General features: G+C 38.3%; 1 protein-coding gene across 7 annotated transcripts in view; it reads left to right on the top strand.

Moving 5' to 3' along the window:
• srrm1 (serine/arginine repetitive matrix 1) overlaps positions 1–26195 on the top strand; it is a 48023-nt gene that overhangs the window by 17936 nt on the left and 3892 nt on the right. For 2 of the 7 annotated variants that reach the window (XM_080211645.1, XM_080211648.1), the window contains exons 3-16: positions 1921–2043; positions 4844–5014; positions 5850–5962; positions 9275–9490; positions 10183–10371; positions 10457–10585; positions 11700–11968; positions 12347–12427; positions 14770–14856; positions 17550–17700; positions 19178–19219; positions 21905–22000; positions 24717–25106; positions 25462–25660. In XM_080211645.1, the coding sequence (XP_080067771.1) occupies positions 1921–2043; positions 4844–5014; positions 5850–5962; positions 9275–9490; positions 10183–10371; positions 10457–10585; positions 11700–11968; positions 12347–12427; positions 14770–14856; positions 17550–17700; positions 19178–19219; positions 21905–22000; positions 24717–25106; positions 25462–25660 (2256 nt within the window). Of the gene's footprint in view, positions 1–1920; positions 2044–2682; positions 5015–5849; positions 5963–9274; positions 9491–10182; positions 10372–10456; positions 10586–11699; positions 11969–12346; positions 12428–14769; positions 14857–17549; positions 17701–19177; positions 19220–21904; positions 22001–24716; positions 25107–25461; positions 25661–26195 lie in introns of those variants that run through there. The other 5 variants (XM_080211646.1, XM_080211650.1, XM_080211649.1 and 2 more) reach the window with 5 other exon arrangements.

Here is a 26195-nt window from a genome sequence, read left to right on the forward strand (position 1 = left end):
ACAGTAACCTGGGGTACATCCCATCCAGTCTCGGCGATTTATCTATCTTGATGCTATTCAAAATTTCCAACACATCCTCTTTCTTAATGTCATTGATCTGAAATGGGCACATTCAAGCAATGTGTTGCAGGTTGGTATGGTTGGTTGAAGTAGATATGTATCTGAATTTCATCTCAAGGTCGAAAGGAACACATAGGTTGTGAGTGGCTTGGTTCTCGTTGCCAAGGAGAGGATCAAGTCAGTGACTAGGGTATGCATTTTGTGACAAGGACCAAAAATAAACTCCTTTGGTATTTCAGATATTTAACTGGATCAAATATCTGCTCATCTAGTAGTGGATGTCTGACAGGCAGCCTGTTTAATCAGTGACAATGGGGAAGTTGAGGGAGCTGGTTGAGTCTGCTCAGGTTCTGTATATGCTATCCACACTAATTGCTAAAAGAGCTAATGGTGCACTGTGTCAGATGTTACACTTGAGCTGTTCTACACTATTAAAAGTTTGTGGTACATATTCAGTTGAAATCAAATAGAACGAGTTTAGACTTGATAGTAATTAACATTACAACCCTGTGGTTTAGTATTTTGGATCAAGCACAATCGTAATCAAACATTGTATCACACCCACCCCCCCCCACAGACAGGCACACTCTTAGCACTAGGTCTGTGTTTTGATCTTGTGGTCATGTAAGCTGTAGCAGGCCTTTTGGAAGTAAGATAACATTAAACATCAAATAACGGAGCAATATCATCGATTGTCTAACTGGAAAAACTGGCACCACTAGCTGTTTGCACGATAAGTGTGAAAAATATGCTGAGGGCAATGATAGATATTTTAATAATGAGCTTCTGGTGCTCATGCTGTGAGCCATTAGCAGCAGTTTTGCTGGTAGTTTTAATTTACATCAGAAGGCATTTTAAGATATTAAGTAAAATGGATAAGGTAGAGAGAAACTATTTCCTCTAGTTGTCGAGGTGTAGAACTGGGGACAGAGGTCTGGCTCCAATATTTAGACTATGTCGAAGACACTAGAAGATCCATTACATACAAAAATGGTGTTAGAAGTTTAAAATCCTCTCCAAACTGCGATGGATCTGAAATGGATGACTTTGTTTTAACCAAAGATTGAGGACCATAGGGTAAAGCCTATGGGCCTAGGTTGCAGATCACCCACAATCTAATTGAATGCTAGAAAGGTCTACACCTGTTCTGATTAGATTAATATAATAGAAAGTAACAAATGTATAAGCATTTGAAGAAAAAGGCCTTTACTGGAATGCAAAACACTCCATGTTGAGATTTCATTTTGTAAGGAACGTATTCAACTTGAATTTCTTTTCAAGTTTCAAATTATGTGCAACACGATATAGATTGTGCAGTTTCTGCAATAGCTCTATGCATAGTTAATTTCAATTAACATCAATAAATATTTAAGAAAGCAGTGCAATCCAACAGGTTTTATAATCATCAAATGTAATAAAATCAATGTAATAAAACTATATACAGGTTGGTGGAAAAAATCTTATTTTGCCAGGTAAGGCACACTAATATTTTAATGCATTTCTGCTTTTCTTATTAGAAAATGCTTTTTCTTCAGTTTTTGTCTCTTCTGCAATGACTGCGAGGATGATTGAGTGACCTACTGCTAGGCTTCTGTTGCTAAGCAAGCTGCCAAATCAGCAGAAGTTGGGGCATAACTTTCTGTCTTGAATTTTCCCTCTTGCAATCCTGTTTAGCACTCCTAAGTATTAGGGGTGGAATTAAAAATCAGATATAATTCTGTCATTTGATTGTGTGTATTGGTGTTTCATTCTGCTGCATTGGGTTGCAAAATAGTTCACTAGACTTACAAAATCTCTCACTGAGGCTATGAATTGGAAGTTGCAAATGCCTGTTAATTTTATTTTTAAACTGGGTTCTAGGTGGACATGAACAAAGTAAACTTGGAAGTGATCAAGCCGTGGATTACACAGAGAGTGACAGAAATGCTTGGGTTCGAGGATGATGTTGTGATTGAGTTCATCTTCAACCACCTTGAAGAGAAGGTAATAATTGGAAACACGAAAGAGTATTTAATAAATTATTGTGATGTGGTTTTTCACCTGGACTTTTGGTGAAAGAAAGTTATGTAAAGTGTCAGGTTTGCTTGTTTTCTACGCAGTTAATGTTGAAGACAGTATAAAACGTGGTTAAAAAGCTGCAAGGATAGCTTTAAATATGATAGGATTCTTCAGGGACCATTTAGCACTTTCAACTATTTTCACAAGGGTACATTGAGAAATTTCTCCTGACTTGCTTTCTTCTGAAAATACTTATTTTCAAATTAATTTGGGCTCCAAAATGAAATTGGTGAATGCTACAGACTTTTTAAAAAAAAATACTTGGGTAGCTTCAATTGAGTTTACTTTCTTGAAATTTTCCTACCTTAAGGAAATTAACGTGAATGTTGATGAATTATGTTTCTGATCAGTCAGATGAATGTATTTGCACGTACAAGGTTGGGTGTTCTTAAGAGTGCTTAATATACTCTTGTGAAATAGTTGAAAATATTGAATGACTCCTTCAGTTAGCCCTCAGGTAACAAAAAGAAAATCCATCTTGTATGTGTTCTTACTTGTTTTGTTGTATAATAAGCGCCTTTGACAGCATTTTTCTAATGATCGTGTGATTTATGATTTAAAAGGCCTGAACCAAAATGGATGTTATTCCGTCTGAAGTATAGCACCATCACCTTGTTAGGTCACAGCAAAGTGAATTCCAATGTCGCTCTGACCCTCCTCCCTTGATGATGCAGTGTGTGTTTGGAGGTGAGTTGTGTAAAGTGACCAGACGAAAATCCTCATGCCACTCAATGAAGAGCACTCGGACAAACTTTACACTGCTCAGAAGTAAAAAGTGGAAAGCAAAACAGTAGCCAGTCTAGATGAGGAAAAATGTACTATTGCAGATAAAATTGTTTCTGTAATCTGAAAACTGGATATGGCTTTTTAGTGATGCTTTAGGCTTATTAATAACCAGCGTGGAAAAAAAGTGCTTTTTTTTTGAATCCTTAATTAAAAATCAGGATGCTGGAATATTTCTGGAGGGCTAATTGTTTTCTTAAAAAAAATACTCAAAACTTCAACTCGCCACTGCAACCCAAGGGATACTGAGACTCCATCTTTCATTTTGGGGAAGAATGTTTAGACATGATATATAGGAGGAAAGTCATGTTTGATGTGGAACTACAGATGGCACATAGTGATTTTGTGCTGCCGTAAGATTCTATTTTCATGCAACTGAAATGTATCCTTAACATTTAAATGTGTCTGATCTGATTTGTCCAAGTAGAAATGTTCAGGCTTTTTTATTTTATAAATGAATAACATGACAGCAGCTGTACTGCTGGATAGAATTCTACATGGAAGCAAGGTGTACATCTTTGAAAGAAAAATTATCCTATTTGCTCTGCTTGAATTGTAACTCTTAATAACTGACCATGGGAGTGGCATTGATGGTGAATAAGGAAAAGTTTGCAGCTCAAACCATGCTGCCCTCCCAGTTGCAGGAGGATGCAAGCAGCTCGCAAGCAAGGAAAAGAGAAGTAGTGTAGTTTTCCTTGTTAGCCTGTTGCATTGGTAGATTCAGTGTGAGTGGTATTGCTAGCATGTCTGAAACCCCCTCAGAACTGCCAGAATGTTCAAAGTAGTGTTAAATTTTAATGCAACCAAATTTATGTGCATTTGCTTACAAATTAAACAATATTTTGAAAGCATTTTAAATCATAGCATGAATGCCATATATATTTAGATACTGAACAAAGATTTTTTTTGTAGATAAAAACTTGGCATTAATGTTGGAATATTTCTAAAACATGAAGTTTTTGAGCAGGGCTTGTCCAGGTTAGCAGAAGAACTATCTTTGCAGCCCTGTATCTACTTTGTTGTAACAAATTTGGATGTATTGATCATTATAAGCATGATCAATTAATTAAACGGTGCTGCAGTATGCTAAAATTCATAGCATAATTCTCAAATTATAAAGTAATATTAATAGCCATGTGATTATAATCAGCAGAAGGATCAGCATGTAAATGTTGTAGTTCATTGAATTAATACATTGTAACATAGTTTAGGTGCTTGCATGTTATTAGAAATTGTAGTTTAATGTAAAACTCAGATTTGGAGAGGTAGCAACAGCTCTTTCAGTTGGAGCATGAAGGCAAGTTTATTTAAGCAGAAGTTTAATATAAACTGTTCATTTTTCTTTTTTGTGGCTGTTTACTCATTATTGCTTGTTCGTCTCTTACAATTTAGATAAATGATATAACATTATACTCAAGGTGATTGAGTTGCAGTAGGGAGTCGGAAGCAACCCAAGGGAACATCTTTCTCTACAGGGGACTTGGAACTTTGGGTTCAGGAGTCGACCAGAAGAAATTGAAGACCTCAGGACTCTGTACTTGCTTTATGGTGTTCTGACACGTTTGTGTGTTTTTTTTACTGGACCTCGTTGCTCTGGCAACCTATGTGCAGTACCCATTCACTAAAACTACAGAAGGCCCATTGGCTTTTGTCAGGAAATAGTGAGAGGCAGTCTGGCCTCGTAAATGGGATTTAAGTGTATTGTTCATATTGAAAGAAATCTTAAGACAAAGCTGATACTCAGCCAATTTATATAGGCTGATAGATGAGGGAAATGGTACACAGCATAGATAGAAAAAAATTAATGTAATTTGCTATTATCTAAAGCATTGAAACTGTCAATTTTGCCTTTAGAATACTGAGGTAGATTGAAAGTAATGGAATGAACTGCTTTTGGATTTTTCAAAATAACCTTCCTGTCTTCATCTTGTGTCTGTTGCAGAACCCAGACGCAAAGCTGATGCAGATTAACTTGACGGGATTTTTGAATGGGAAGAATGCAAGAATGTTCATGGGAGAGCTGTGGCCGTTGCTGTTGAGTGCACAAGAAAACATCGCAGGAATCCCCTCTGCCTTTCTAGAACAGAAGAAAGAAGAAATCAAGCAGAGACAGGTAAATTGATTTGTAAATCACTGAAGTTGGTGGGGGGCGGCTTCTGGTTTGAGATCCAGTGTGTTGAACAGACTTTATTCTAGATTATTTGCAAATTGCATATATGACAGGAATTTTATAACTTGCATACAAGGTTAAAACAATTCTGTTTGCTTTCTTGACTAATTGCTTGCAACTCTACTATATTTGTATTTGATCTCGGAATTGTTCAGAATGGGGCATGGTTAGGCCAAGGTAACCACGATGGCTGAGAGGAGAATGGACTACTAAAATGAAAATCAAAAACTGAAGAGAAACATTAAGTTAATTTGTCACATTTCACTTCTGTGGTCGCTTGCTTAATTTGTGTCTACTTACCCTTTTGGCCATTGCTTGTAAAGCGATTGTTGGCTCCTGCTTTAATTTTGGTGTTGAAAATCATCCAGTTTCTAAGCCAAGTTGGCATTTGATGCTGGGTCCCATTTGATGACCAGACCATAAGCTAACTTTAGTGGTTTGCTTGTGGTACGCAAAATAGCTCTGGCAACAAACAAATGAAGGATTTGATTGCTTTGAGGTATAAGATGGGTATGAGATGGCACTTTCAGATGCAATGCTATGCATTCATTCTAGAGTCTTTGTTTATACATAGATAAATGTCAGAATTGTTTCAGTTTTGCTCAGTTTGCAGCATTCCTTAATTTATAAATGGCTTTCTCCCTTAATTTTATGAATCTGGGAATTAGCAGAAAATACATGGCAATTATCAACAGTGGAACAATGAAATGCAATATTAGGGATAACAATGCTATAGGTTTCCTTCTATTCACAGCTTATGAATTCCCTTTCATTGCAGATTGAACAAGAAAAACTGGCTACCATGAAGAAACAAGATGAAGAAAAGGAAAAAAAGGACAAGGAAGACAAAGAAAACCGAGAAAAGAGGGATCGTTCCAGAAGTCCAAAGAGGTGACTAAAAATACAATCTACATTGTTAGGTTACAGTTGAGTTCAGTAGCTGGATAGTACATAGTGACCTCTTAATTCAGTCTACCCATTGAGATCATATGGTATTCAATTTATTAGCACAATTGTTACTTGATAAGTCCGTGATTTGCCAGTGGAACGATGCACTGGCAGTCCAGCATATAATGCATCTTCAGTCCTTGCATCATATATGCCATGCAAATCAGATGCACTTAGAAGGATAAGATAACCTTCTTTACACCCTCTGCTTTACCATCCAAAAGAAGGTTGATTGTGTTTGTTATATCTCGAGAAATTTTGCCTACATTGGTGAATTTAAGTGTTTGACAGTGCTGTATATTTCAGATTTAGTGTCTGAAATAAATGTTCTGGCTAACACCTACTATGAGAATTGAACACTCAGTATGCATGGTTTTAGGACTGACAAGGTTTTAGTTTTTCTGGAAAAATAGTTCAAACCTTTTTAAATTAAAATAGCTTCTATAGTCTTTTATTAAGTTCACCCATTATACTTCCTTTTGTCTCATGGTGATACTTATGCAGTTTAACTGTCTCCTGTTTTACATTTAAGCATTTTATTTATTCATCTGTTGCACTTCCCTTCTTTCTTGGTTCCTTTTTAAATGCTCATTGATAATTGAACATAAGAACATAATATAAGAAATAGGAGCAGGAGTAGGCCATCTAGCCCCTCGAGCCTGCCCCGCCATTCAATAAGATCATGGCTGATCTGAAGTGGCTCAGTTCCACTTTCCCGCTTTTTCCCCATAACCCTTAATCCCCTTGCCTACCAAAAACCTATCTACCCACGTCTTAAATATATTTAGCGAGGTAGCCTCCACCACTTCAACGGGCAGAGAATTCCAGAGATTCACCACCCTTTGAGTGAAGAAGTTCCTCCTCAACTCCGTTCTAAACTGCCCCCCCCCCCCCGCCTTATCTTGAGGCTGTGCCCTCTAGTCCTGCTGTCCTTTCTGAGCGGGAAGAACCTCTCCACCTCTACCCTATCAATCCCTTTCATCATCATATACGTCTCAATAAGATCCCCCCTCATCCTTCTAAACTCTAACGAGTACAAGCCCAGTCTATTCAGCCTCTCCTCATAGCTCAACCCCCTCAACTCCGGTATCAGCCTAGTGAACCTCCTCTGCGCTCCCTCCAAGGCCAAAATATCCTTGTGCAAGTGCAGCGACCAAAACTGCACACAGTACTCCAGCTGCAGCCTCACCAGTGTCCTGTACAGTTGCAGCAAGACCTCCCTACTTTTATATTCAATCCCCCTCACTATGAAGGCCAGCATCCCATTTGCCTTCCTGACCACCTGCTGCACCTTTAGGCTGGGTTTTTGCGACTCATGCACAAGGACCCCCAGGTCCCTCTGCACCGTAGCATGCTGCAGCTTTTTGCCCTGTATGTAGTAGTCCTTCCTACTATTATTCCTACCAAAGTGGATAACCTCACACTTGCCAACATTGTATTCCATCTGCCAGGTCCTCGCCCACTCGCTCAGCCTATCTAAATCGCTCTGCAGACTTTCTACACCCTCCGCACAATTTGCTGTTCCACTTTGTGTCATCAGCAAATTTCAACACCTTACACTCAGCTCCCTCCTCCACATCATCTATATAAATGGTAAATGGCTGAGGCCCCAGCACCGATCCCTGGGGCACTCCACTAGTCACCAACCGCCAATCAGAACAGCACCCGTTGACACCCACTCTCTGCCTTCTAGTTTAGGAATCCAAACCTAATAACTTGTCTGTTCTGTCCATCGATGTTGCCTGAAGTGTTGAGTGTGTCCAGTCTGTTCTGTACTTTTGTTTGCATGTGTAATTGATTTCAGTTCAGTACTTAAACGCATCTATGGTTTCATTGGCTCATCTGAAATGTCTTGGTTACTCGCATATTTGCTTGATACTGTAGTGACTAGCCTCTGCTTGAAGCTTCTTTGTTAAAGCTGGGTTATGGCCACAGCAGGTGTTATCGCTGAGCAAGCCAGGCACCAGAGTGAAGTCTGTCTAGCTGATTATAAGCCTTTTTAATTGTGAAAATGAGGATGCAGTGCCACTGACCTCAAAAGCATAGAATTCCAGTGACACATTTAGCATTTTTTATTCCTTTATGGGATATGGTCATCTCTGGATGGCCAGTATTTATTGCCCTTGTCAACTGAGGGCAGTTGAGAGTCAACTATATTGCTGTGCCTCGAGTCACATGTAGGCCAGATTAGGTAAGGACAGCAGATTTCCTTCCCTAAAGGCATTAGTGAACCAGATGGGTTTTTCCAGCAGTTAACAGTGGCTTCATGGTCATCAGTATATTCTTAATTCCAGATATTTTTCATTGAATTTTAATTCCACCATCCACTATATACTAACCATTGAATTTTTGCTTCATCCACAAACTTGTTGATCATATCCCCTACGTTTAAGTTTCATTAATGTACACCTCAAAAGCCAAAGGTCCCAGCATTGAGTCCTGCGGAATCCCAATGGAAAAAGACTTCCAGCCACACAAGCATCCTTGTATCATCACCTTATGCTTCCTGCCTCTTACCTAATTTAGGATCCGGTGTGCCCCTTTGCATTGGATCTCGGCATAATCCCCCAAAAATATTTAAAAATACATTTCTTGTCACAGATGTAAGAAAATAGAAATGCAGTGCCAAAGAGCATGTTGCATTTTATTTGTTTTCTGTTGAGAGTACCGTAAATAAAATGCTGAGGGACTTGATATGGAATTGTGGAAGTCCTCTGAAAAATATTGAATTATCCTTGATACTTAATGAATTTTAAGTTGAAGTTGAAAATCTTTTTTCCAGTGGCTTTTTGGTGATTTCTGATCCAGAAAATTGTTAGAATTCAAGGGCTATAACAACTTCCATTGAGAGAAGCTAAACCACCTGCTTTAATCCATAGAATCCTACAGTGCAGAATGAGGCCATTTTGCCCATTGAGTCCGCACCGTCCACAATCCCACGCAGGCCCTGTTTCCATGACCCCATGCATTTACCCTAGCTAGTCCCCTGACATCAAGGATCAATTTAGCGTGGCCCATCCACCTAACCTGCACATCTTTGGTTAATAATCGTATTATTGGTTCTCTAGTCTGACAGATTTCAGAGATGGTTTGAGCTTTTTTTAAGAAAAAGTTGTAATCGCAGCTGCTCATGAGGGTTTCCCTTTCCTGGAAGCACTTCAACAAAATTGATATTGTAATAAAGTAAAACATTTCTGATGCTTTAAACATAAAGTTCTCAATATCTAAATTCAAAGAGGATATAAACTCTTGCAGGCGTAAGTCAAGATCTCCATCACCAAGGAGGCGGTCCCCTGCAAGAAAGGAACGAAAGCATTCTCTCTCCAAATCGCCACGTCGTCGGACTAGAAGCCGGAGTAGAAGTGCTTCTCCGGTGTCCACAGTTAAGAAACCAGAGCAACTGTCACCGGAACCAGATCTCTCACTTAAAGAGAGGAAAGAATCTCCAGCTCCAGAAGCAACTTCAACAAGGTTAACAAGTGATTTTATTTAAACTTTTCCGACTCCAGTGGAGAGCATGTAATACCTTGCCAACATTGATGTGATTTTGTGGAAGTAAAGAGTTCAAATTAGTTCATAAAATTTTAGAAATAAATCAAGGATTATTGTGGATTAAGCCTCAGTAATTACTAATGAATTTAAATTTTCATCAGCTACAATTTTTGTGTTACGAAAATGCATTTGTTGGGTTGGATTTTGTTTAATGTCAAGGGCAGATGTGGTTATTGTGAACTGAGGTTATGTTTGGAGAGATTTGGACGGGTATGTAGAATGTCTTTTAAGACATTGAAACATCCAACGAATTTTGTGAATTTTAAGTTGTTGAAGGTCTTTCTCCATTGATTTTTATATGCATTTCTAACTTAAAATACCAGAATTAAGGGACAGAATGAAGTACTATTTAAGTATGGTGAAACCAGCTCAAATTTGAATGACTATAAACTGCTGAATTTGCCCTCGTGTTTAAGCATTTGGATCTCTCAATTAGAATACTGCTTATCAAGCATTTGGACTTATATAATTTTGGGACAAAGCAGAAAAACTTGCGACTAAAATATAGTGACAGTCATGTAAACATTCTGGCGTACAGGTTATTAGCTACATCTAGTCAGTCCCTAAATTTGGTGAAAAATTTAAGATGCTAATTTTTTGCTCTCCTATAGCGATATTCTGAAAGAAATCAAGCCTGCAACACCAGAGGTGAAGGAAATTTTAGTAGAACAACCTATAAAAAAGGAGAAGGAAAGAAAAGAAAGAAATAGACATCGATCACGTTCGCGGTCAAAATCAAAGTCTAGGTCCCGTTCACGCTCTCATTCACGGCCGAGGAGACGTCCTAGGTCCCGATCGAGGTAAATTTATTCTCCTTTTCACCATTGACATTTTAAGACCACTTTTCTTCATTTCTGGTTACAAATTACAATTGCACAATTTTAGGTCGTATTCACCTCGAAGACGACCCAGTCCAAGACGGAGGTCTCCTCCTCGAAGGAGGAGTCCACCAAGGCGTCTTCCACCACCACCACCTCCATCCAGGCATAGAAGAAGTAGATCACCTATTAGAAGGTACACTTTTAATTTCAAGCTTGCTAAAGTACTGTTAAGTTAATATTCATTCCTCTTTCACAGAAGATAACTTTTAAACCTTTATTTGCAGATCAGATGAATGTGTTAAATATACTTGTCAAGTTAACACCTTTAATGATTTCACAAAAGTGAATGGGATATGAATATTTGGAAAGCACTGTAGGAGACCAACTCTCAAGACTATTAGCACTAAATGTATTTGCTATCCAACTGTGCGCTGTAATGAAACAAGTTACAAACAGTCTCCATTTCTTAGCTTTTCAATATTCAATTGCCTTTTCTGAAGCACTCGAGCAACTTGTGATAAATGCCTCAGTCTTACTGTAAGAACGCTATGTTGAAGTTGTGACTATGGAGTCTACTTTTTGAAGTTCACAACAGACTTCACATTCTGCAAATCTGTTTCAACTTTTACTAAAACAATTATTTTCCCGTTTTTCTATCCAGATTTCAAAAGGTTGGTGATTGGAACAATTTTAAAGATGACATCGTGATTTGACAGTTAAAATAGAATTGCTTGTCATGCTCTGCCTGTAAAACAGGGCATTTCTACGGCATTGTTCTCTCGTAGAATTTGATCATTGAAGTAGATCTGCTGAAAGTTTGCATTTCATTCATCCACAACCTCGGTTGGGAGAATGGCAGAATGGTCCTAAATTGGGCCAGGAGTCCTGACAAGATCTTGTCTGGGCTGGAGTCTGTTTACTGCATCAAGCAAGGTGTGTGATGCAGAAGAGGCGTAGCCAGGGACCTGGGTGCTTCCAGGTCTCAAGTTTGTCAGCCTTCACTTGGCCATTGATGGGGCATCCTGGGATGGGATTAAGTATGAAGTGTCGTAAATCTATGAAGAAAGCAGAATCTTGATGGTGAATTTTATCCTCTTAAAGGGGTCTTTAAATCTCACCTTCCCACACAGGCCATTTTTAGATGATTGCCATGTCAGTTTATTAATGTCTACAGATTTTAATGGATTGCCTTTAAATTATCATTGTATTGATCATTCTCTTATTGCATCAATAGCAAAAATGGAGGCGGGGAGTATTAATGTAATTTCAAACTAGTTCTACAATATGTTTCAACTTCATTCCTGCAGGCGCCGATCTCCCTCAATTTCCTCTTCGGGTAGTAGTTCCTCTTCCTCTTCCAGATCGAGATCACCTCCAAAGAAGACAAAACGCATATCAATCAGTCCACCTCGCAAACCTCGCCGATCTTCTCCGTCCCCTGCAACTCCACCCAGGAGACGACATAGGTCACCTGTGTCTACAACAAGCCCAATTCATAAGGGACCACGATTGTCATCTCCTCCGCATATGAATCGTTCAAGGAAAGGTTACACTTCTGTTTCTCCTGCTAGGCCAGGTAAATTTTACCCAAACAATCATGCAGACTTATTTGCCATTAAGATGACTTTTTTTTAAGGAATTAGAACACTTGCATTCTGCGACTTAAATTTAAATAACTTTATTTTCTCTGAGGTGGTGGACTGGTTAATCTGATTTGAAAGACTGGTTCTTTTCATCCTTATAATGCACAACTTGAAATCCAGCCCTGATAATCAGATGATTTTATTTTAGAATAAAACATTTTATTTATATTTAAAATAAACAGAACATTTATGTTCTTATTTTAGAAAATACTTTTGCTTTGTTACTAAAAGATGCAGATAACATGCAAGTTTTTTCAGATGTTCAGGTTATTCTATGTACTATTTAGACTATTTAAATTATTTTGTTTCAGCACCAAAACGAAAAGGGAGTGTGAAGCATGATTCTGTTTCACCCCCTCCTAAACCAAGAAGATCAGAACCATCGGATTCTGGTTAGTATTGCCACACTTTGATGGATGTGAATGAGAAGAGATCAAATTGCTGTCAATTGACTTGTATGGAGCAGCATACAATGAAATGTGATTGACTGCTTTTTAAATATGAATAATGTGACTTGAAGTCCCCTCAAATGCAATTGTAATTCTGATCCCACTATAAACCAGTGCTTAATGCATTTATTGCTGGAGAAGATAAAATTTATTGCTTTGTTTTTTATTCAAAATACCATTTCTTTCCAATAATTCTGTTCTACTCCTGGTCAATCTTTGATCGGATCATATGATATATAACTTCAGTGTCCTATTGACTCAGAGGAAGATGTTCAGCCCTATATATTTTCCATTGCAAAGAGTGTATGTTTCTCATCTTCTGTTTCTGTGGCTTCATCAGATTCGATGAAACCTTCCTCCATGTTGTTTGTCTCTTCCAGACTCTACTCAACTATTCAGTGCTCACCTGGTTGAGTTCCTGTCCTGTGCCTTGTGCAAACTTCAGTTCATTCCAAATTTCTTTGCCAGCATTCTGTCCAGTTTACCAAGTAATATTATCAGCCCATAGTGCCTCTTAACTTTAGCATCTTACCGTCATATTTAAATGCCTTCATTCTTTGCCCTTCCGAGTTCCTAACCTCCAAGTCTCGCAACTCTAACCAACATCACATACCAACCTCACCCACCATTGACAACAAAGCTCCAACCATTTAGGCTTTGCATTCATAAACCCTCAAATTCCCCACTCATCCTTTTATACCTCTCAAAATGTTTTTGACCAAGCTCTTGGTTTCTCTTCCAAGTAGCTCTTTCTTTGGCTTGGCATCACATCTGTTTTTAAACTATTATGCCTTGTGCATTTCTATACTGAAAAGGCTTTCAAAAAATCTTCCCAATATAGGTGGTGCCAGCACTTCTAAGTTTATTGCCCTTTGGGAAGATGCTGGTATGTTCTATTGAAATTCTGCAGTCCATGGTTAAGTTGTATTCTGCTGCTAGCAACGGAGTTCTAGGACATTAGCCACATGGCAATGAAGAAATTATGATCTCTGTTCATGTCAGGATATTAAGTGACTTGGAGGGGAACCTGGAGGTGATAATGGTCTTGCACATCCACTGCCCCCCGTCGTCCTCTTGGAGATTGTGGATTGCCAAAGAACCCAACCCATGGGGATTTGCTGCAGTGCATCATATAGTGCATAACGCAGCCAAATATGCTGTTGGTGGGGTCAGTATTATAGGATGCTAGTGAAGTGGACTCTTTGAGCTTGAATGGCATTCTTATAAGTGCTTCATTCATCTGCTTTGTAGACAGTATAAAAGCTTTCCTAATGTAATCATGGCATTTATTTTACTGGTCACATCTGACTTCTGGCTATTGATGGCACAGATTTTTAATGTGGCATGTCAGCTTAACTCTCTCAGGGAGGTGGTTAGACACTCCTGCTGGAGATATCATTCCCAACACTTGTGTGGCATGATTGTAACTTCTTGTCATTGAAGCCTGCTGCACATATATATGAACTTTTTCCTTACCAGAGAAATTGAGAGTGGACTTGAATGCAACAAATCAATGTGAAGAATCACAATTCTGACCTTATGATAGAGGGAGGGTCCTTGGTGAATCCACTGTTGAAAACTTGACCAAAGATCCTGCCTGGAGGAACCCCTGCTACAATGTACTAGCCCCATTGATCACAGCCATCTCTGTATCAGAAATGTTTCCAACCACTAGCATGCCTCCATGATCCCCATTAAATTTAGTTTTTCTAGGGCTCCTGGGTGCTCTACACTATCAAATGCTGGCTCGACGTCAAGGGCAGTCACTGTCACCAACACCTCTGTTTGAACAAATACTGTGTTGAAGTTTGAATTTCAGTTTGAGTTCTGCCAGAATCAGAGATAGTAACTGATGTCATTTGATAGCACTGTTGATTCCTCGATGACTTTGATGAATGGGAGCAAGCTAATGCAGCAGTCATTTGCCATATTGGATTGTCCTGTTTGTTATGGACAGGACATGCCTGGGTGATTTTTCCACATTGTTGAGGCAATTGCCAATGTTGTAGCTATACTTAAATAGCTTAGCTTAGGCTACAGCTCGTTCTGGAGTAAACAGGCTTCCTGATCACTTCTGCTGATACCGACTTTATAACTCCAGGTATGTTTTTTGCTACTTGTTATAGAAATGTAGTGAAGTAATCCTTTGGGCCAAAATTCACCTAATATTTATTTTAATGATCACGACCTAGTTTGCCAGGTTGTAGCATGTGCTGCCAAATTGAAGCATGTAGCCAATGTTATGGATCTTGGTAAACAGTTATTAGAATGTTTTATTGTTGCAGAAGATGATAAAGGAGGCAAAGCTGCAGGAGTGGAATCAGTGCAGCAGCGACGCCAGTATCGCAAACAGAACCAGCAGACCTCTTCAGGTGGGACACTTGGCAGATATTTTACTTCACGTTTATATTTTTATTATTGACACTTGACCTACTGACAAATATTTGAAGATTTAAATAAATTTGTGACTACAGATACACTTTTTATATTGGAAAGAGAAATTCACTGCAATGGAATAGTGAAGATTAGTATTTGCACTTTCTAAATTTTTAGTCATCCAGAATTGTTGTGGAATTCAGGATTCATTTAAAATTGCCACTGAAGAGAGATTTCAAGAGTACCTGCTAATTCCATTGGCGACTATGGGAAATAATTGAATATTATCTCGAGTATTTAACTTTGATTGGGTCCATATATTTGATAGCAGAAGTTTAAATCAACCTTAGTATGAAGTTTCAGAAAAAGAATTAATGATCAAGTAAAAAAAAGTGAAACAAAGTGTCATAAGGGTTGCAAAAGGGTGTCGCCCACTCGAAAGTACTATGACTAATAGATAATCGTAGAATTCTGACATTATCATTTTTGTAGTGATTTTCAATTATGATCATACCTTGTGGTGCAAAGTTTTATTTCAGGTAGGCAGTATGGAATGAGATGTTTGCTAGAATATTTTCAGTACTCCCAATACAGATGCTTTCAGCAGCCAATTCCCTATTATTAAAATGGGGTAAACACAGTGGTTAGCACTGCTACCTCACAGTGCCGGAGATTCTGATTTGATTCCCCGCTTGAGTCACTGCATGGAGTCTGCATGTTCTCCCTTTGCGCGGGTTTCCTCCCACAGTCTGAAAGACTTGCTGGTTAGGTGCATTGGCAATGCTAAATTCTCCCTCAGTATACTCGAATAGGCACTGGAGTGTGGTGACTAGAGGATTTTCATAGTAACTTCGTTGCAGTGTTAATGTAAGCCTACTTTCGATTAATAAATTAACTTTACTTTCAAACTTGATTCTTAATAGGACACTAAAGCAAGTAATAGAATTAGGTTAGATAGATATTTGCAACAAAAAAATGTGCAGCACAACAGTGTTATTTGTAAGATACCAAGTAAATGCTATATGATTGTGTATTTGTGAAATTCGTTCATTTGGCTTATTTATGTTGCATGTTACAATTTTTATCACTAATCTGTGACGGTGGAAAAGGAACTGGGAGGAAAGGAAGTTCTAATGTTTCTCAGTACTCAGTTTGTTACTGTGCGGACATTTGGTTGTTGGAAAGTTGAGACAAAGGGACAGCGGGTAAAGCATGGAACTGCATTTTACATGGGTGTGATACATTTAAGTTGTCAGAGTTAATTATGTTTTAGATTTTTGGTTTAGGAATAGGGAATGGGGAAAATATCTCAATTTCTAAACACCATATATAAGCACAAGCAAACAAGGCTGAATTACAATTCAAAGCAAGGGTCATATTTATCAAAAAGTTGGATGTTACCTTCAAAGTTTCAAATAGAAGATTTCATAAAACAACAGGTGGGGGAACTTCATATTTGTGGGCCTTTTTGGTGGAAGCATGATATCTGTAATCCTTGTCGGAAGGGCAAGTATTTTGCTTTGGGAGTATGAGCTAAGTAGTCTGAATGTGTTTCTTGTAAATGCAGATCTAGACTGAAACTATTGCCCAGTGTGTTACAACCACTTGGCAGTTTCTAAATGGGTAGGAATCTTTAGTGTCAATCCTATATGCTGTTAAAATGTGCTATAAAAAGGCTCACGTTTACAAAGCACCTTTCACCACAACCGGACATCGCAGAAAAGTTTTACAGCCAATATGTTTCTGAAGTGTAATGTAAGCAGTCAGTTTACACATGGCATGCTCCAACAAACAAGTGGGAGATAATGACCTGATTATCTTTATTCATAATGTTCAAAGGGACAAATATTGGCTGGAACACCAGGGATAATTTCCCTGCCCATAGAAATAGTGCCATGGGATCTTTTATATCTACCTGGCTCATGGGTCTTCGGTTTAATGTTTCACCTGAAAGATGCCATCTTTAGCAGTGCAGCACTCTCAGTACAGCACTGGAGCATAAGCTTTTGATTTGTGTTCAAGTGCTGAAGTGGAACTTGAACCTGCAACTGCTGATTCTGAAGTAAGGATTCTGGAGTCGAGCCACTGTTGACACACCCGTTGTGGATTTGACGGCCTTTCCTATGTAAAGCATTTCAGAAATGTACTACATAGAGGTTTACAGCATGGAAACAGGCTCTTTGGCCCAACTTGTCCATGCTAGCCTTTTATGCTTGTATTTGGCTCATCAGGACTAAACCAAACCTGTTTCCAGTGAAAGATGTACATCCAGAAGCGTGCCCTTGAGGTTAAAATACCAGGTGAAATGTTGTTTTATTATTGGTAGAAGCAATTTGAAATGATGAATTTTGAGCATGGTGCGAGGAAAATAGGCCTAGTCACGCTATTATTCCACTGGAAGGTGAAGCTACAGACCTCTATTGACTAAAACTATTGCAGCTAACTTTTAGTGCTATTTATAGTGAATGAGTTTAGTGAGTCACATCATCAGTAAGCTGTGATAAATAATTAGATATGTGCATACCTAAACATTGGCTGGAATATAGCTTTGATTTCTGCACTGATTTTGAGTGAAAGCTTAATTTTCATTTATTCTGGAATTCTGTATTCTTACCCTGTTAAGATTGATATGTGCTGTGTTGTGCAGATTCATTTTGCCATTTTAATTTGTTAAATGCCCCTTGTGTAGAGTCTGGATCTTCATCCTCATCTGAAGATGAAGCACCAAAACGAACAAATGCAAAGAATGGTGAAGTTCGAAGGAGGCGCCAGCGTTCATTGTCACGGAGTATATCCCCACCTCCTGCAATGCGAAAAAGGCACAAGGACTTTTCACCAAGGTAAAATGCAAACAACATCTACTGTTGGTATATTTTTGTTGCATAATTTTTGGAGTTTAGTAGTATGGAAAACCTGTAGTTACTTTTCAGAGATGGAAGTCTCAATTTTAGAATGGCTTCTGTCACCATGCATTTTTGTACTAAGATATGAGGTTCTTAGAAGTTGGCTTGGTATATTCGGTCCCTTGAAAAATTTCAAATTTTGCTGGATTATTTTTGCAAGTAAAGGTAAAAGTCTGGTGTGGGGAGGATGCTTTTGTGCAATGTGAGAAGAATAATTCCATTTATCTGCTTCATTTTGGTCCTCATTGTACATAAATCAGTCCATTTGCAAATTCAGAAATCTAAAACTTTTCAAGACAACCATTATTAAAATTGTTGGGCGTTCGGGTTTGAGGACATGTGCGAGGACCATATTAGTCAAATATTAAGATAACTTGCAGTCAAATCAACTCCGAACTTTAAATTTCACTGCAAATTTGCAGATGTTTCACTTGACCTAGAGTGTTAATTTTATTTATCATGGTAAGGAAGACCATATTAAAAACCAGGTAACTGAAAGGGGATCTATCATGCTGGAAGAAGAAGGTGCTTTTCGTTTGACATGTTCCTTACTCCAACCGAAAAAAGTTCTTTTGTTTTCTACTTGCTAGAGGACATTTCAAATTGGAAATATTACAACTTGCCCTGCTGCAGGTGTGCCATAGTGTGTTTCCTACTTGAAAGAGCTCATTCACTTATTATTCAAGGAGATCTTGGTTCTGTCTGATACACCATTGGGTAATTTGATATTTCCATCTCCGTGTACACTGATAATTAAAACTTGAAAATTTGCCCATTGGGAGAAATGGGATAAATTAGAACTTTTCTGGATGAATACTGCAAATTACAAGTAACTGTTTCCTAAAATTTAACTGTGATATCAATGAAAAATTGGCATCATGAGAGGGAAAATTCTCTTTAGAAGTGCTGGAATTCCTTGCGTGGATAATTCATTTATTTTTATACAATATTTAATACCTTTCAGTTTAAAATCAGAAGTGCACAAGAACAATATTTTTAAATTGAGTGTGCAACTCTGGTTGTTTCTAAGAGGGTGAATTGGGATTTGCTACCTTTGGCTGAGTCACTAGGCATGGCACTAAGCAGAGGCTGGGTGTCTGGCCTGTGGAAGAGATAAATCATCCCTGCTCCACATCAAGTTACACCTATAATTTCTTACTGGTTGGCCCTTATCTGGGCATTGAAGTTCACCGCCAGCTGCTCTTCCTGGCCGGTTCTCAGGATGTGAGATCTGAGAAACAGAAAGTGGTGTGGAAGGTTATTTAAAAAATTAAATAATTGTATTGTAGTTAATGATTTAAAATGTAAATCAACCAGAGAGTTACAGTCTGTATGAATTATTGGTTTAAGATACTTCGGTTAGAGGTTGATCTGTGAAAAAACACAGCTTGGTTTTGTTTTCTCTTGCTATCAGGATGCCGCTTGGAAAGAGGTGGCACTTCCCAGTGGCGAAAAGGTTGGTTTGAAAATGCTGATCACTGAAAACATTAGCCTGTTTAAGGTTCCTTTAATTAGCAACCTTATTGCACTGCGTTTTAGACGATGCAATCCAGTTTCATTGGCGTGCTGACGTAATTATTACATCAAATTTTTAATTGAACAGGAAATTAAAAGCACTTAATTCTTGGGATGAATGCTTGAAATTGATTTTTGTTAAAATTTTGTGAATGGGAACTTTAAACTTACTTTCAAAGAGCTAATTGTGGATTATCTGCTTTTGATGAATTAAATACTTGAACTATGAATACAGTGGAACCCACTTGTACTAAATTTGCCACGTTTAACATTTAGGATTACAAAATCAAATTTAAAAAGTTTTTTTTATTCTTTGGGATGTGGCTGTCACTGTCTGGTTTACACTTTGTTGCCCGTCCCTCATTGTCATTGAACTGAGTGCTTAGACATATCAGAGAGGCAGTTAAGAGCCAATTTTGGTGCTGTGGGTCTGGAGTCATGTGTAGATCTGATCAGTAAATAATTTTAGAAATGTATTGTAATTGTACTGTGAAATCAAATGAAATCTAAGAATATAATTTGGACATTAGGGCTACTTACATGCAGTTAGAATTATAGAGCTAACATTGTAATTAAAATATTTTCCAGCTTACTGGTCCAGGTCTTCAATACAAACTCCTGGGTTCTAGCTTTTGAGTGTTGTAGATGTCAGTATTCTTAAGTAGCTACTATCCTTCTGTTTACTTGTATTGCTGTTGATTAGCTGGGAGGCATTTCTGTTAGATACCCTTTTTTTCTTTAATTGAGTTAGGCTACACATGTTCTAGCCAATTCCGTTTATCTTGAATCTGTGGGTCAGCTGATTCTGAAATACTAAGTCAGCTAAACTGACAATTAGTGCTGCTGCCTGTTATTGCCAGCGATCTGGATTCAATTCCAGCCATGTAGTTTGCACGTTCTCTCCGTGTTAGTGTTGGTTTCCTCCCGCAGGTTAGGTGGATTGGCTATGCTAAATTATCCCTTAAAGTGTGTAGGCCCTTGGGATTAGTGGGATAAATACAAGGGGATAGTGCGGGGGTGAGCCTAGGTAAGATGCTCTGTTGGAGAGTTGATGCAGACTTGATGGGGCAAATGGTGAACATCTATGCTGTATGGATTCTATGATTCCATGAAGTATACATGCAACCAGTAGAATTCTTGACTTCTGAATATAGGAGCAGTATAACCTACCCTAGACAATAAGTGTAGTGTGCGTAGTGGAGTGAAGGGTGTTCTAATTTTGATATGATTTGAAAAGGTTCAGGACAACAGTCATTCTACTTAGTATTCTATGTAGTTTGGCTTTCAAATTGGATAAAAAAGCACAAGTGGTTTTCACTGTATGTGGGATGATATAGTGGTGATGGCCAGTTTTCTTTGGTATGAAAGACCCATAACATAATGAATAAAATAAGTGTCACCAATGATATGCTGTAGTTATTGCTCAGTTTCTAATCATGTTTTAAACATCTGTGGATGTTCAGATTTAATGGCTGGCTGAGCAATTACATCATTTTAATTGATTACTTAAAAAATCAAAACTCAATTCAAAGCCTATTTCTGAGATTTTTTTGCAATTTGTAATATATCTGTCGTTTTCAATTTTGAAACATTGGTATTTTTAAAAATTACATTGAAATGACCTGGATTTTTGAACGTTGGTTTAGAGAAAGCTGTTGAACATTGTTCCATGTTCTCCAAGCAGTAGAAATTCTAATCGTTTTAATTCACACTTTTGCACAATTGCATTCCAAGGGATTTACACAGTTTAATAATTGCATATAAACTATGTATGTTTTTTTAAAAAAAAAGCCTTGTTCCATAAGCTTTGATGTCTTGAGGTGAAATTCATGGGCGATGGTAGTGATCTGCTACTTTAGTTTGCAAACTCTATGAACATAGACAATGTGTTGGACTTTGCAGGGTATTACGGCCTGGCTTAGTCTTGACCTTGTTCTCAAATTAGGTGGCTTGATAGCAATTATCAATAGTGGCTGTTTTAGAATAAACTCTTGCTGCCTTAAGTATGCCAAGACTGGTTGTAGCATCGAAATTGACTGAATCAGATCAGGGATTTGAGTTGGCGTAAGCAGAAATCTATGGTTTAGGCAGAAAATTTGGAAGGGTGTTGGTACAGTTAGCTTTAAACAAAGTTGGGTGGCAGATGGCTTGTGTGAACATTAAACTCCAGAATAGTCCAAATGACCTGGTCTCGTGCAACAAATTTCGCCTAATGTGGTTGTTGATGCATCTAACTTTAAAGAACAGTGCATTGGGAATACCATTACAATTTTGCCTAAATCATCAATTTATTTTTTCTCTCACACACCTTAAAACAGGAGCAATTCTGTTTAATTTCGACACCTACATTTTAAATGAGCTTTGGAAACTTGTTCTGTAACCCTGATTTCATTTTACAACTGTGGCGGTGCACAGAAAATTGTTCGACAGAAAGCAGATGTCTTTTAAAAAGGCAGTCTGGTTCAGAATGTATTCCCAGAGTAGTTATCAGGGCCATGCTTATTTGCTTTGCAGTTTTATCTCTTGAGGCTGGGAGTTAGTAGGAACGGTGAGAGATCTATAATTGAATGTTTATTTTGTGCTGACACCTTGAATGTATGCTCACATGCTGATGTATGGTAAACAGGAGAAGGAGAAGCCCATCACCACCACCAAGGCGTCGGCGAACTCCATCTCCTCCTCCTCCTCGAAGGCGCAGATCACCTTCTCCATTGAGACGCAGGTTAGTAAATGTTTAGCATCCAATTGTCAAATGTTGTCCTATTTAGCGGGAAATCTGTAACTTGCTCATTTCTTTGGGAGCCCCAAAGTGATAAATGTAGTAGTAAAATTCACTTTGGATTCCTTATTTCCAAGTTTGTCGATTCATTAAAACCATGGGCACAGATTATTTTATCTGTTATTCCAAAATATATATGAGAGTGTATGAATTTTGTTTTTTGAAAAAAAGCAGATAGAAATTGAATATATTGTGGCATGATGGGTGGTTTGGCAAAATTACAAAATGGAACTGATACAGGTGTATTTGCTTAGTTTCAATATTGATGTCACTTCTCCAGAAATGTCATCCAAATTATTTTAACTTGGTGTAAAAAGCTTTTTGTCTGCAGTTTCAGCACTTGTTTCCCTTTCAAATGAGCTATGGCAAGATAAAAATCAAGTAGTGCAAAAATCAATGGTACTCTTATGATTCTGTGTAGCATTCTTGTAATATTCTTTATAAATGGAGCTTTTCCTGTAATTATTGCGTTTTAATTTTCGCATTGGCTTTGGACTGAAGATTCACAGTGATATTCTGGAAGCTATATCATTTTTACAGTTGGGCTTTGCTCTGTTAGATTATCTGAAACGTACTGCTCTGTTTAGTTTCTTTCCCCACCCTTTCCAATCCAGGAATGTTTTAGTGTATTAAATAATTCCATGTTGGTATGTATTCGTGAATGGTAACAGACTTGTAAATATTTAAGTTTAATCATCTAGAAATATTTGTAATGTTTTTGCACTCCAACAGGCAGATTTTAACGTTGTGGTTTTATTCTAGAGGTAACCCATTGTTGCTTGTGTGGACTATGTTTCAGTCGTACCTTTACCAGTTGAAATTCTTCTGTTCCTCGTGTACATTTTTTGCCATTTTCCTTTTTCCTATTGTGATATTAGTGTAACTTAGATTTTTTAAAATCATGTTCTCTGCAGCGCACTTAGCCTCAGTTCTCATTGTTGCTGGGCTATAGAAGTCCTTTTATTGCTAGTTCAGTGATTTATGTGGAGTTTGTTTATTTTTACATTGGGATCTTTTATGACCCTGCATTGTGGGGAGGAAGACTGGTAGGCAGGTCATGTGTTCTGGGCAGTTTTGTTTCCTTCCTACTGAATTTAAGGTTTCATTTTCTGTTTGGCTGGCTACATTTTTAGTTTTAGAAGGGACATCAAGCTGAAAAGAGCTATTTCTCTTCCTGGTTTTGGAAATTCTGCTTCTTCCTGGAGTAGAAAATCTGCTGTTGGTGACTTGACCGAAGAGTCTTTCTGATGTTCTGGGAAGCTGTTCTGAGTCAAACTGTTCTGGGTGTATCCAGAGGGCATTAGAAGTTACCAGACTGAGAAGTCAGGGTTTCAATTTTCCAACCAAAGGATTCAGTTCCAGTATCATGTGAGCATCAGTCTTTGCTGTGTTAAACCTGTAATGAAGGTTTTGGTCATGGGATTTGTTTTGTTGGAAAGATATTTAGTAGTTATGGGTTATACATTATCACAGTTGCTTTGCTTTTGTTTAGAACTGATGAATGTTATTGTTAATTTTCTTTCTATACGTGTTAACTATATTACATAAACATGTTTGATAAAAGCTCCCTAGTGGGTCATTTGAATCCTACCTGAAGTGAAACATCGTGCTTCGTCTAGCCAAATTCAAAGCGCAACACTTATGATCCAGGTAGACTTCATAAAACACTTTGTATTATAGCACTGTAGAATAAACTGGGGTTGGAAAGGCGGAGGCTGAGGGGAGACCTGATAGAGGTCTACAAAATTATGATAGGCAAAGACAGGGTGGATAGTCAAAAGGCTTTTTCCAAGGATGGAAGTGTCAATTAGAAGGGGGCACAGATTCAAGATGAGAGGGGGAAGTATAAGGAGATGCGCAGGAGAGGTTTTTCATGCAGAGAATGGTGGGTGCTTAGAATGCGTTGCCAGAGGTGGTGGTGGAAGCAGGCACATTCACAACATTTAGAGGCATAGGGATTGGTACATGAATAGGGAGGGAATAGAGGGATATGAACTGATTAAGGGCAGAAGGTACTTTTTAAGCTTAGTTAGGGCATCGTGATTGGCACAGGCTTTGCTGTGCTGAGAGTCTGTGCTGTACTTTGTTCACCTTCCAAGGGCAGTGACATATGTAGTCACCAGTGGCTTTCCACTGTGTTGCTCAAACTCCATGTGCACAGACTGCTTGGATTGGACGTTGTTCAGCTTTGCAAAGTTTCACAGCCAAATTTCAGCCCATTTACATCCGATGTATATATGAATTCTTTGCATCAAGATCATTGTAATCCGAAAGGACCTGAATTGTCTTGGCTAACGTAGTTTGAGACCACTTATCATGGCCCTCCTGACTGGAGACCAAAGCTGGAAGTTTTCTAGTTCGTGTAGTTCCTTAGTTATGCCCCTGGTGCTTGAGCTTTTGAATCTGATAATTACTATTATTATTAATAGCCCAACTTGAAATTTTATCGCCCTTTATGGTTCAGGAATCCTGTTTCTCTATATAGTTGGTTGAAAGGAACAAAATGTAATAATTAGGCTTGCACATAACAGGATTGGTTTATCAGAAAAAAGTCAAAGATTGATTAGAATTATAAACTATACATATATTTTGAATTGTTTCGATCGTTAATATAGGGACAATTATTAATTTGATTTTTCTCATTATTTTGTCTTTTTAGATCTCCATCTCCGCCACCACGAAGACGTTCAGCCTCACCTAGGCGCTATTCTCCTCCAATTCAGAGAAGGTATACTCCATCACCACCACCAAGGAGGAGGGGATCCCCATCACCAGCACCAAAGCGCCGTAGTTCCCCTTCTCCCTCTTCCAGACGTAGGAGAGGATCTCCACCTAGTCGTTCTAACCGAGATGTTCGCTCACCACCAGTACACAAACGCCACTCACCATCCCCACGACCGAGAATGATGCGTGGGTCCATTAGTCCACCACCAGCACGAAGAGTGTCAGTATCACCTCCGCCGCCGCAACGGCGTCATATGTCTCCATCCCCCAGTAACAGGCCAATCCGACGGGTTTCACGGACCCCGGAACCCAAGAAACCTAAAAAGTAAGAGCGTTAATGCTTAATATCAGGATTGCCAGCTAATAGTAATCCAGTACTATTGTGCTGCCTTTCTAATTTTGGTTGTTGACTAAAATTTTAAAGCAAGTGTTTTCTGTCTTATCACATGAATTTATTTTATGCGTTTTCAAATTTTTCTGTCTCTAACCTAGTATCACATTCTAAAAATTATTGCAACTACATCATCTAGTTAACTCCAGCTTTTTTGGGTTCAGTTTGAAACCTGCTCGAAAATACTTGGTAACTTCAATCCAGTTGTTGCAGGAAATAAGTTTTATAGATTTTGGTACTAATTCACAAGACCATTCATTTTGGAAACACTAATTTGTAAATCCCTTAGGATCTCGCCAAGCCCACAAGCCGTGAGAAGGGCTACATCTTCCAGATCCATATCTAGATCGCCAGAACCTGTTCCCAAGAAAAGGCCAATTGCTTCAGTCTCTAGGTCACGATCTGTCAGCAGGTCACCAACACCTGTTCTTCCGCCGCCACAAAACAAGAAGGCAAAGAGTGCTTCAATTAGTCCGTCTCCTGTCAAGGTAATTGTACTATTACATTTCAGTACTCCTCCTCCATTTAACATTGTAAAATAGATTCTTTAAAGATCAAGTCCAATAGAGTAAATAACCCCCCCACAATGAAGACTTATTTTGCAGTGTTGAGCGGCCCTTCATACCTATCTACAAGAATCCTTGCTTACACTTGTGTAACTTTTGTACAGAGACCTAGTGGGAAAATTGATTCCCATTAATGAGCCAGTTTCGATTTTGCTGCATTCTTAAGTGATGAGACATTTCTCTAGCTAATGCATTGTTCAGTCTTGTAAAACTGAGTTGAGTTGTGAAAGATCCAAGATGCTTCAATTAAAATTGGGTGGATTAATTTATGTAACTTGGACTTCATTCAAATTCTACAGAACTTGATTTGTAAAATTATAAAATTTATTCAACAAAATGTTTTAGATTAGGAATTAAAATGATAGGGAAATCTTTTTTAAAAACAATAGCAGCTTTCATATTTGATTGCAAGAGCGAATAGGCTGAGCATTGCTCATTTGATATAGTGCTGAGAGGT

This window comes from Carcharhinus amblyrhynchos, chromosome 24 (genome assembly GCF_965287045.1).
Source record: "Carcharhinus amblyrhynchos chromosome 24, sCarAmb.v2.hapA, whole genome shotgun sequence".
Lineage (NCBI taxonomy): Eukaryota > Metazoa > Chordata > Chondrichthyes > Carcharhiniformes > Carcharhinidae > Carcharhinus > Carcharhinus amblyrhynchos.